The 12,444-nt window shown below is 27.6% G+C and overlaps 1 protein-coding gene across 3 annotated transcripts; it reads left to right on the top strand.

Annotated features, from left to right (window-relative positions):
• The first annotated feature begins 811 nt into the window (after window positions 1-811).
• Window positions 812-11,066, top strand: LOC111029358. 3 transcript variants are annotated; one of them, XM_022308326.1, is made up of 13 exons: window positions 812-917; window positions 4,383-5,766; window positions 5,834-5,976; window positions 6,072-6,177; window positions 6,256-6,704; window positions 6,767-6,953; window positions 7,777-8,000; window positions 9,102-9,354; window positions 9,411-9,722; window positions 9,953-10,151; window positions 10,225-10,320; window positions 10,412-10,739; window positions 10,807-10,947. In XM_022308326.1, the coding sequence occupies exons 2-13, from the start codon at window positions 4,413-4,415 to the stop codon at window positions 10,945-10,947; spliced, it is 3,792 nt and encodes a 1,263-aa protein (XP_022164018.1). In that variant the 5' UTR covers window positions 812-917; window positions 4,383-4,412. The 3 variants fall into 3 exon arrangements, with proteins under 3 accessions (XP_022164018.1, XP_022164016.1, XP_022164017.1); XM_022308324.1 differs by lacking the exon at window positions 812-917 and adding an exon at window positions 2,608-2,631 and having other exon boundaries at window positions 10,807-11,066; XM_022308325.1 differs by lacking the exon at window positions 812-917 and adding an exon at window positions 2,887-2,908.
• Window positions 11,067-12,444: the final 1,378 nt, after the last annotated feature.

Here is a 12,444-nt window from a genome sequence, read left to right on the forward strand (position 1 = left end):
AATTTTAAAAAGTTGAAATTTTCGGCAAATATTAATATAATCCATCGTCTTCTATCGTGGCAACATTTTCAAAATATAGCTCTGAGCTATTTATAGACATTTTAACTTTAAATTTTTTCTGTTATCATCGATAAATCAAAAGCTTGAAAATGTAATGCAAGAGATTTCTCATAAGTTGTTATAAGTAGTTGACAAATATTTAAGATACATAGCCACATAGGCACGATTTTTTTATAAGCATCTCGAGTACAAATGGTGAGTAGGAGTACAAAATACATCAAAATCACGAACATTTGTATAATATTTTGTATCTAAAGTATTAAATTTTATAACTAAGGATTGAAAATTTAAGACAAGGTTTCACATAAATAGTTGAGTAGTTCATATTATAGGGAGCTAAAAAATATATTTTTAATATTTCCCTTAAAATCCGAATTTAATGATCTTTTAAAAACTTTTCTGAATTAAATCCAAAAAAATTATTTGTTAAAAATTAAAATATTATATTGAATATAATATACTATTTTACACTCAATTAAGCGGTAAAGTAAATGTTATCTGAAACAACCCCACTGCCGGCTATATTCTTTGTAAATCAATGAAAATAATAATGTATGTTATACTTATACATATTAGTAATATGTATAAGTATAACATATACAATGATATTACACATATTTAGTTCTCTGTATAAATTTTTATTTTTCAATTTTCTTTTCTCGACTGGAGCGTGTCACTAAAAACGATGCTGCGCAGGCGCTTATAACATTTCGTGCGAGTTTGATAAAAATATGATAAATCATTTAAACTGGGAAACACACTTCTTTTAATTCAAAAGTTCAAAAGAAGACCGATATGCCAATTTACCTACTACTTATTTGAATTATTGTTGGGTAAAATAAATTCATCACTTGCAAGTAAGTGTGTATCTAAATTTTTAAATTGTCATACCATTATGTTATTTTTTACAACAATAAAGCATTTTTTAATACTTAAAACTTCTATATTCATTTCCTAGTTTTTCTTCCAAAACTATATTCAAGGGTCGTAGCTCTTAATAATAGAAAGATAGATAATATAAGTGAGCTATTTATAACACATTAACACAAAGTATTTATTTTAGTTAGTCTGTTTATACTAAGAAATAAAAATAACAATGATAATTGATAAGGTACTAGATAAAATAATAGATTTCAAAATTAAAATAATAGTATTCGTAGTAATCGTTGCTAAAATAGAAAAAAAATTACAAAGATGATACAATCAATGTACCTAATTACGAAATGGTGCCATTTTAAAGTCAATATTTTAGGAAATATTGTGTTAACAAATTAATTACCTACTTCTCTATATTATTTACAATTGTATTTTTTCACTGTGTAGCCTGTGTTCCTTTTAACAAATTGAAAATTACGTCTTTTCGACGTACCTACGTGTTTTGCATATGTTTATTATTTACATACGCTGGATTGAAAAATATAGTGAGGGGTTTGGGGTGGTGCCTTTTTATGGTTAAAATTATTCAGAATTTAGTTACCATCTTTTTTTGATTAATTAGACAGGCACTATGTTACCGCGGATGTATTTGCTTGAGGTTGACGACGTTTGACACTGTTGTAGTGTTATGTATAGTGTCAGTTGTCGCTGAAAACTGAATTCGACTGGCTGAGTTTTGACTCCTAACTCTCGAGATCCGAGTGTCAAGTGGTCATTGCCTAAGGCCCCCATACGTTTACATGCATTATCAATGGAATTGACGAATTTCGATTATGTTCGATTTTAAAATATTCACGGTTTATAGGGGGCCAAATTAGCTTGCCTCTTAGCGGAAAATCGAACTCATGATGATGATTCGCATTTGAATTTTGAACATTTTACGATAAGCCTAATGCCCAAAACAATGTTGAACTGACCATTTACCAGTGTTAGCAATATTACTTCAAATTTCTCTTATTTACAGTTTTGCGCCGGGTGGCATATTTTCTTATTTTCTTCAAGGCATTAGGCATACTATTTGTATATAATAATAATAGTTTTTCCATCCCCCTCCAAGTGGTGGGGTATAGACAAAAATCGATTGTTATTTCACGTCTTCGCCCCCAAGGTCCAATACCCAAACGAATACAATTATGCATCAACAGTGTGATACAAAATACGAATTGTGTTTTCTAATTTCTGTGAAATTAACCTAACAATGAGTATCCACCTGACACCTGTACTCACATGTTAATAATGAATCTACGACATATTGTCGATGTACTATGATATATTATCGATACTTATAAGACCATTATACATTTGCTTGTATAATCTGTATATTTATAGTTGTTGTATACGGTAGCCTTTACCTACTATATTGTATAGATTGTATCACTCGTAAGAAGCGTAAACTCTGTAGACTGTAACTCGTAGTTGTAGTCATTCGGCTACCAGCATTCTTCGTTCAGTTGTGGGACTGGGGAGCATCAGTTCGAAAAATATTAGACCATTGGACGTTCGTCGTTCGTGTTTTGGTCATTGTTTTTACTCCATGACATTTCGTTCTACTCGGCTCCACTCGTGTTACCAACAACCAATACAATTTTTATTATAAACTTTTTATCATTTAACTCATCTTCGTCTATGGTTAATGTATGTACTATATAGAATTTTCCAGTGACTTTATTAGTTATTAGTTATAACACAGTTATAAGTAGACACCATACATTAGGATGGAAATTTGAAAATAGACATTACTGACTACATAATACATTCACTTTTAATCTTCTCTACTCACTTTTTTACGTTTTTTACATAATTATTTTATGGAGCAAATTTGAAAAACAATACTCTATATTTTAATACCTATCTTTATTTTTATTGTGTTTGAAGTTTATGGAGACATTTTAATGAATAATGATGTTTACATGTAAGTTGAAGTATTATTTACACCAATTATTAATAAATAATAACAAAATCTTATATTATAAGGTATTACAGATAAAACAAATTCAAACAAGAATTCAAACATTCTTAATTTTTGATATTTTTTAATTGTTTAATATAATGTAATTTAATAATTTAATTTTTCCCATTTAAAATGAAAGATTTGTTGCCAATGCAATTAAATAAATATTTATGCTTCTCATTGTACTTAATACTCTAACCTAACTACCTAAATATGGGGATAAATATTATTAAAATCATTCGTTATTTGAAAATATGAATAAATTATTTATTACTCTACGCTAATTAATTCTATTTATACTAACTTTTATGTTAATTTTGCAATTTAATATGTTTATATAGTTTTTAATCTACTGATTTTAAAATTTCAGTGTATAATAAAAATGTTAATAATATTGTTTTTATTTTGAATTCCCATTGTTTAATTTTTAATGTTTTTATTATATAAATCTTGAACTGCATGAATTAAATTATGGTAACATACATTAGTGTTAGCATTTAAAAAATATTATTTAAGTATACTTAAACATTTAGGGTAGGTTAGCTACTTAGTGCATATATTTTTCATTACTTTTTATTACTTTAAAATTTACAATTTATTCAACATGAATATAAATTGGTTCATACAAATATAAATAGGTACGTTTGATATAAGTTGCCTGGTGGTTAGCAATTTTTTTAGAAAACCATCAAACACTTAAAAATTGTTTTTATTTTAGCCCTTTAAAAATAGGTTGAAGGTAGAACTATAATAGTGATGTATATTCAGATGAAATTTTATAGCCATGTAGAATGAACTTTATATCTAAATACTATTTCAATTTAAAATTTGGAAGTCATTGAATGTTTCTTATTTGGTTATTGTTTTAAGCAATTTTAGTATAGCAAATGTGATGTGACTAAGATATTAGTTTGTTTATTTATAGAGTGGATCAGAGAATATAACTGATCAGCACACAATGTGCTGTGTATTATTGTGTGTTAGAATGTCAAATACTTGAGCTTTGCCAGGAAGTCATAAAAATACAATATTATGTAGAATTTTGATATTTTTCTAGTTTAGTAGCAATTTTTTCAGCAAGTCAATTTATTTGATAGGTATATAAAGTATATTGTGGACTGGCAACTTAGGACAACAAATTAAAAGTTGGAAATATTGTTGATAGATCAGATAGAAACTAACACAAACTTAATACCTATGATGTTACTATCTTTTTAAAAATAACATTAGGTATTTTTGATTAAACATTTTGATTGAACATTAACTATTTTTGAAATATTATTTTATCAATTTGATTCTTAAGTTTTTTGAAGCTTAACAGATTAAATGTATAGATTGTTGTGTTTTTTGTACCTTTAACATTTTCTCAATAATACTACTGTAGAATAATAAAATATGCATTGAAATTATTTTAATAATTGAAGATATTTTCCAGGGTTTATATGATAACTTTACTGAAGAAAACATGGAAGAATCTGATGAAAATATAGAAACCATAATGGATGTTGATTCATATAATGATCGTGATTCATTGCTGTATAGTGGTTATGATGATACAAGAGAAACTAGTTTTCAGTACGACTTACCTCGATACTCTTTGCGTAATGAATCATTAATGGTGATTGAAGATGATGATGATGATGTAGATGATGATGATTTGTTGAGTGACAACAGTGATTGTGGAATTATAGATGCAAGAAAAGAATTGAATAAGCGTACTTCAGGTAAAATACCCGAAGAAAACATTATAGTGAGTGATGATTCAGAAGATGATTCTGATGTTGAAATATATGATGAAATGGTGCAAATAAAGGAAAATAATGTATCTGGTGCTACTAAAAATACAAACTTATTTACAAGACAAAAAGAAAATAATTCTTTAAACGTAAAGAAATATTTTGTTCCAAAACATAACTCCTCTTTGGTGAAATTCAATCCTTTGATAAAATCTAACCAATTTAAAATAGCATCCACAGCTACAGCTGACAGGCCAAAAACTATAATTACACGCTTAAGACCAGAGTCTTTAGGTAATATTGAAGTTGGTCGTAAAAAAAGTTGTTTGAAACCAAAACAACAATTGAAAATCACATCTTCGAAGGAATCAGAATCAGAAGTTTATTTTGTCCCACACAATGGTATGAATTATATGATAAGCAAAAGAATGCCTACAAAACCATTGTTAAAGTCTAATTCTTCCTTATCACCTACATTAAAAACATCTGGTACTGTAATTAGACCAAATGAACAAACAAAACAATTTATGGTCATGTCGTCAAAAGATGCATTAAAGGGTAAAAATAAAGAAGACTCAAAGTTCATATCTCGAATGCAACCAGTCTCTGAGGGAAAATATAAAATGGTAACAAATCAAGGACAGGTACCCAATAGTTTTGAAAGTGTATTCAAACGTAACCATAATTTTACTAAACAAAAATTGGCTACAAATCCTTCTCCAAATGGGCATAAAGTTGATTATTTTCATTTAGGAAATCCATATAAATTTGCAAATATTAAGGAAACTGGAAATGTTCAGCATAAAATACTTGATGTGCCAGCTGTAAAGTCTTCTTGGAGTAAAATGTCTAGACAAAATGAACTTAGCAATGAGAGTAGAAATAAAAAGTTTATTCCTCATACTGTTACAAGTAAAGATTCAATAGAAAAGGATTCTAATATTTTTGTAAAAAATGGGGAGGTTAAAATGAATACAAATTATCACCAGAAAATGAGTACTTCGCCTAGGTTTATTAAGCTGTCATCAAATTCAGCATCTTTGAAGCAATCAGATAGTCTACCGTTAAGTTGTGCTAGATATGGTTGGTATAAATTATTATTTAAAATTATTTTATTTCCATAAATTACATATCATTTGTTTCAATTCAGGTAAAATAACTAAAAATGATCATAAAACAATTCAGTTTTTATCTGCAAACTCTCTTACAAAATCTAATACAAAATTGAACTCTTATGAAATGCTAAAAGATGGAAGTGATGATTCAAGTGGCCCTGATGATGAAATAATAAATGTAAATAATATTGAAACTCGTACATCACAGATATTGTTTGTTAATTATTTTTGGTTGGTCAATATTCTATTTACACAATTAATAATTTTTTTTAGAATTCAAATTTTAGAAGAGCAGTTGAAGAACCTTCAAATAAGTATAAAGTACCATTGTGTGACGAAATTATTGATTTAGATGCTCAGACTGACTCTTCTGATGAAGGTAAAACGTTTATTATAAGCTTAATCTGCATAATTGCATAAGATTTTTTTAATACATATTTATAATGTTTATTTTCAGATGATACATCTGATCAGTTTATTTCTTGCAAATATGAATATTGTGATACATTGGTGTATGAACCTGAACTAATTGATGATTTATACTGTAGTTTTACATGTAAAAATTTAGACTTAAAACAAACTGAAACAGCAACTGAAGAAGAACATTTTGTTGATGAATCTTCCAATGTATCCAAAAACACTACTGTTGACCGAAAACACCTTTTAACAAAATTGGAAAATAGAATACATAAAAGGAAACAATTGTTAACAAATTCTTGTCCAGCAGAAATAATTACAGAAAATGACGATTTTAATACACAGCTAAAAAATTTTTTTAATAAACCATCAGAAGATGAAAATCAATCTCTAAACTCATCACTGCCAATGAGTTGTCCAATAGTGATAGATGATGATGATGATGATGATGAGGATGAGGATGAGGATGATAACTATTTTGATCTAAAAGTATACTTTATACATAACAGTTTAATTTTTGATGAAGTCTGTATGTTTATATTTTGTTTTAGCCTCTCATAGAAGATAAAGATGTATTAAAATATATGACAGGGCTGCAATTTAGATCTGCCCCTAAAAAATTGTTTGATAGACCTTTTCCCACTGAAAAGAACTTCTTTGTAGTAGGACAAAAACTAGAAGGCATTGATCCCAAACACGAAGCACTATTCTGTGTTATGACTGTATCAGAAGTTTGTGGTAATTTTTAACTAAATTTCATTTGGTATCATCGGTGCAAATAGAAAATTACATTGAGAGGAGATTAAGCACTTCTATTTTTTAACAAATAAATAGTATAATTACTTAAAAACTCCTGACTTGACTTGAAATATTGCTTTAATTTACAATAGTTGAAAGAAAAATTATATTATTACTTATGTACAACATTACAAGTGATTTCCTGTTGGACTTTTTTTGATTATTTACCAATTATAGCTTTTTCAATATTAAGTAACCCTAATCAACTCAATCACAATTGCAGTAGCATTGTCTATCTCATACATTTGTTCACTTTTTTACGGCTGATAAGTGATAACTGCCTTTCACAAGTAGACAAGTTGATTGATTAAATTATTGCTACATTAAATTCTTCTATGCATTTTAATTGGTTCTGCATTACTTACAAATTAATGTTTTCTTTCTTAATATTTTAATAAATATAAATGTTGGTCTTAAGTTATCTTTTGAATTCTGAATAAATCCTGAAAGTTATTATGTAGTCTTAATTACACATTAATTTGTTAGTATATTAGTTGTATCAATTGGAGTATTGAAATTACTAATAAAAAAACCTTAAATAAACAAACACTGTATACAACATAAAATATCAAATATTGTGTTAATAGAGATGGATTTACTTAATTCTGTTAAAAATAAAAAATATACTGTAAATTAGGGTGCTAATCTCCTCCCCCCAAACCATTCCATATTTGTGCCTATGCTTATAACTCTTTTATGGTGATGAGTAATGACTTTAATTAACTAAATTTGTAATGTTTGGTATGTTTATATTTTTTTTTAGGATACCGCATCAAATTACATTTTGATGGTTATGAGGATGATTATGATTTTTGGGTAAATGCAGATTGTCCAGATTTGTTTCATCCGGGATGGTGTGAAATGAATTCACGCATTCTACAACCACCATACAGTTATGAAAATGCATTTGATTGGATTAGTTACCTTAGAGAATGTCAAGCCCTACCTGCTCCAAAACGCAATTTCGTCTCAACTAAAAACCTTAATGTAAGTGATAGTAAATTACTATTTTATACTGGTAAAAATTAATGATCTTTAACCAACAAGGTTAAATTTGTATTTAAAATTGTGAAATAATTAAATACAACTTCAACCTTAATTTAATATTGGTTAGTTATAAAAACCAACAAATTTTTTTATTCACATAATATCTCATATTTTAGATTCTGAGTGGAAAGATTTTTTTGATTTTTTTTTGTGTCTGTCATCACCTTTTAGGACAGTAAAACTGCTTCGATTTTCTTCAACAGCAACTTTTCTGATTGGAAAGTGAATCTAGTTGGTACTTTGGAGGGTCAAAAGTAAAAATTTCTCAGTAGTTTTCAAAAGCGACGTGAAAAACAAAAGAAAAATTAAGGAAAAACTTGAATTTTTACGTAAAATCGATTTTGGTTTTTGGTGTAACTCTAAAACAAATGGCCGTAGATATATGAAATTTTCACAGGTTGTTTATATTTGCATTTTCTATAAACGGTAAAATTTTGAAAATAATTTGACTCTTTTTGAACTGTTTAGGGACATTGTCAGTTTTCAATTGTTTTAGTTTTTTTTCTATAAATATCAATACAATTTTATTTGTTGGTTAAAAAAACTTGAAAATTTAATACAAGGCTCCTGATATATTTTTACAATAGCAATTGTTAAATATTTAAAATACATATGCACAATTTTTTTTTATAAGCATTTAAACTTCGAATTTTGACTCGGATATATTGGTATTAATATGTCTTAAACCAAGACTGACATACCGTCTCCACTCAGAATCGTTTTTCTTATACAATGATATTGTATCATTGAATTCAAATTTAATTCCATCCATTATACAGTGACCCACTTGTAACCTACTGTACAGCAGAGCAACATCCACTTACCCGCTTTTTTTTAAATGTATTCTGTCATCAGTTTTAAATTACTTATTTAGGTTAGTTGGACATATTTTCATACAAATAATATACTGCGAAAATTATTGCTGGCACTATTTTTGCAAGTTTTCCGAAAATTGTGGAAAATTTGTCCTAGATGTTAAAGGATTAATTTGTTAGCTTAAAATTATATTATAAAATGTAATGTATTATTTTTTATACATAGAGTTGTAAAAATCAACACAAATTTCATATTGGAGGTAAATTAGAAGCATTAGATAAATTAACTCGTACACTTCCAAAACAGTTAATATGTGTTGCCACTGTTGCTGATATATTGGGTAACCGTGTTCGTATTCATTTTGATGGGTGGACAGATGATTTTGATTATTGGGTAGATATTACATCAACTAATATACATCCAGTAAAATGGTGTGATAACAATGGTCGAACCCTGTCTCCGCCTAGTGGTTATAATGGTAACTTGTTATTTTTTCATCATTAAATGCGTATTAAAACATTATAATTTCTTTAGATATGAAAGGAAGAAGACCTTTTGATTGGATTGAATACTTAGTAGAGACAAATAGTAAACCTGTTCCTGAAGATGCATTTATTCGTAGACCTTTACGAGATTTTTCTAACAATATGATTATTGAGGTTGTTGATCTTGTTGTTCCAAGACTATTGAGAATTGCTAAGGTAGTAGATGTTAGAGGCGATGAACTAAAAATTGTTTATGATGGATTTGATAATGATTATGCATACTGGGTTGAAGATGATAGTCCAGATATACATCCTGTTGGATGGTCGTCCAAAACTAACCATCCAATTGAACTGCCTCCAGGTATAAATTTACTGATTATGTTACTAAATATTACTGAATTTAGTCGCCTCTCTTTTATTATGTTTAATTAATTATAGGCACATAACTAATGTAAGAAATACATAAAAACATTGATCGTTTGAAATGTTTCATTTGCTCATTTATTCTGTATTTAATTAAAAGTTATGTGTAATTTTTAGTAATTAACCTTATAATGATTGTTATTTTATTTTTTTATGTATTAATTTAAGCATATAATACACTCTGGAGTTGCAATATTCGTGGTTGTAAAGGTAAAGGCAATTCATCAAATAATTTGAAAATGGATCATGACGAATTAATAGATTGTCCATATGAAATGGATTCATGGAAAACAGCGGTTGCTGGGTTGGCTAAGATGCCTGATCGATTGAAAGCTCATAATGTTATAATTAACACAACATTGCCAAGGTAGTTATACATTTTATTTTTTTATGTTTTCTTATTGATTGACAACTAATTTAATTAAATGAATGTCGTATAGTTCAAAAATTAAAACTGATGAAAATAAGAAAAAACCCAGAATAAATACAGAACATATGAATATGGCTAGAATCAGAGAAAAAATAAATGGAAAAAGGTATTATAACTCATACAATTTATAAGTGTCATTATTTTATTTATAACTGAGTTAATTAAAAATAATTATGGATACTAAAAAAATTATTTAGATTAAATTTGCTGTTGAATGCAGCCGATGAACCAGAATGTGATACTGATATAAGAAACGACATTTCAAGATACCATTGCAACAAATTGAGCAAAACAATTGGTTTGAGCATTTTGGGGTATAATTTGGGCTCAGTATCAATGGAAACACAAACCAGTTTTTGGACCATACATAATGCTCAACTAGGTATACCATTATTCAATTCAACTGATGCAAGAAAATGGTCCATTCAAGAAGTAGCTTCATATGTTCAAAAAGTGGTGGATTATTATAAATCAAATATTAATACCAACAAAGAAATGAGTATATCTGATCGTTTTATTGAACAGGTATTTATTTTTTAATTTTTTTTTTTTGTGATTTTGTACATAACTTAATACATGACTATTTTTATAGGAAATTGATGGTGATTCATTTTTAATGTTAACTCAAGATGATATCATGAAAAAATTAAAAGTTCCACTAGGTCAAGCATTAAAAATAACCAATGCCATTATAATGTTAAGACAACGAGTATCCGGATATGAATGTATGTAGTTGTAACCTACATTCCTGGACATTAAAATATTGACTTTTACTTTTAATATGAAACTTTATATCATATATATCTCATAACATTATTATTTTTAAAAACCTAATTCTAAGCATTTTTTTGTAAGTATTTTTATGTTCCCTATGATAAATTATAGTTACCTTTGTACATTTATGTTTTGTAAATAAAAAAAACTGTTACAAAAAAGAAAAAAGATTATTGAATTTTTTTCTTTTTCCTAAGTCAAACCGCTTAAAAGTTCATTATAAGGTTCCTTAGAAGTTGAACTCGTGGTATTCAAAAAATAAATTTCTAGTTTTCTTTCATATGCATTTTGAAGTTAAATACTTATATATTTTATTTTAATACTTAAGGCTTGTACATTAAGACTAGGTACACGATAACTTTTTTTAAAAACCTTAGTTTAAAGCATTTAAGCCACATTAATTGTTGTGACTATTTAAATTTTGATGAAATTACATGATCAAATGCATAATAACAACTTATACTCAAATGACTTTTATATATTGAGATGAGTGGATTGTGAAATGTATTGCTTTCACAGTGTTATTTTTTTTTCTGTCATCACCTATTTGATTAGTTTTCTGTAATAATGTTGTCTATATTAATAAGTTATACATTTTTCAAAATAAAAAACAATTAATAAACACATTTTTCAATTTTACACAGGCTTAGGATTCACTACTATCTATTCGTAATTAGTTGGCCTTCTCATATTTATAGTGGAATACTTACTTGATTCTGGTAAGCTAAATTTCCAAATTAAAAATAATTTTTATTTTTTATCGAGTGGTTTAAAAGCTTTGAAATAGTTGACCACTTCATGAGATTAAAACGTGGTCGGGTAGGTACCTATGTATTAAGCGACAGGTGAAAATATAAAGACGAATACCACAATAGAAAAGAGATTTAATGAATAACGACTATGTTTTGTGTATAGAATATACTTTAAAATTTAAATTACAATGGTGTCTTTGCGATGATTGTGTGATTCAGTGATGGTGATATCTTCTGTAACTACGATAATATTGACAAGTTCACCGTTGATCTCATGACTAAATAAAGTCTCCATGTGGTCATATATATAATGGGTTTAAATAATCCAAAATGTCTTTTTTTATTCGATTAAATTTCAAATAGGTACGGTTGTTATGCTATTTTAATAGAAAATAGGCAAATCTAGATACTTAAGGGATATTAACTAATAACGAATGTACTACATACGCCAATACGGGAAACTTAATGGCGACAAAACGATAATTTCACTACTGGTTGTCTATACAAAATCCCATAAAATATATAACATATTGTATTGTAAGGAAATGAATAGGCAACCACTAGTGAATTGTTCGCCAGACCCTGGTGTTTCCGAAAACATTTGACGAGTTTCCCTTATTATCGTATATAGGTACTATATAATAATATTTGTATATAATAATAAGAAGAGTCAAAGAATCTTAATGAATTAATACTACATGGCA

The sequence above is a fragment of the Myzus persicae genome, unplaced genomic scaffold (assembly GCF_001856785.1).
Source record: "Myzus persicae strain clone G006 unplaced genomic scaffold, MPER_G0061.0, whole genome shotgun sequence".
NCBI classification, from domain to species: Eukaryota; Metazoa; Arthropoda; class Insecta; order Hemiptera; family Aphididae; genus Myzus; species Myzus persicae.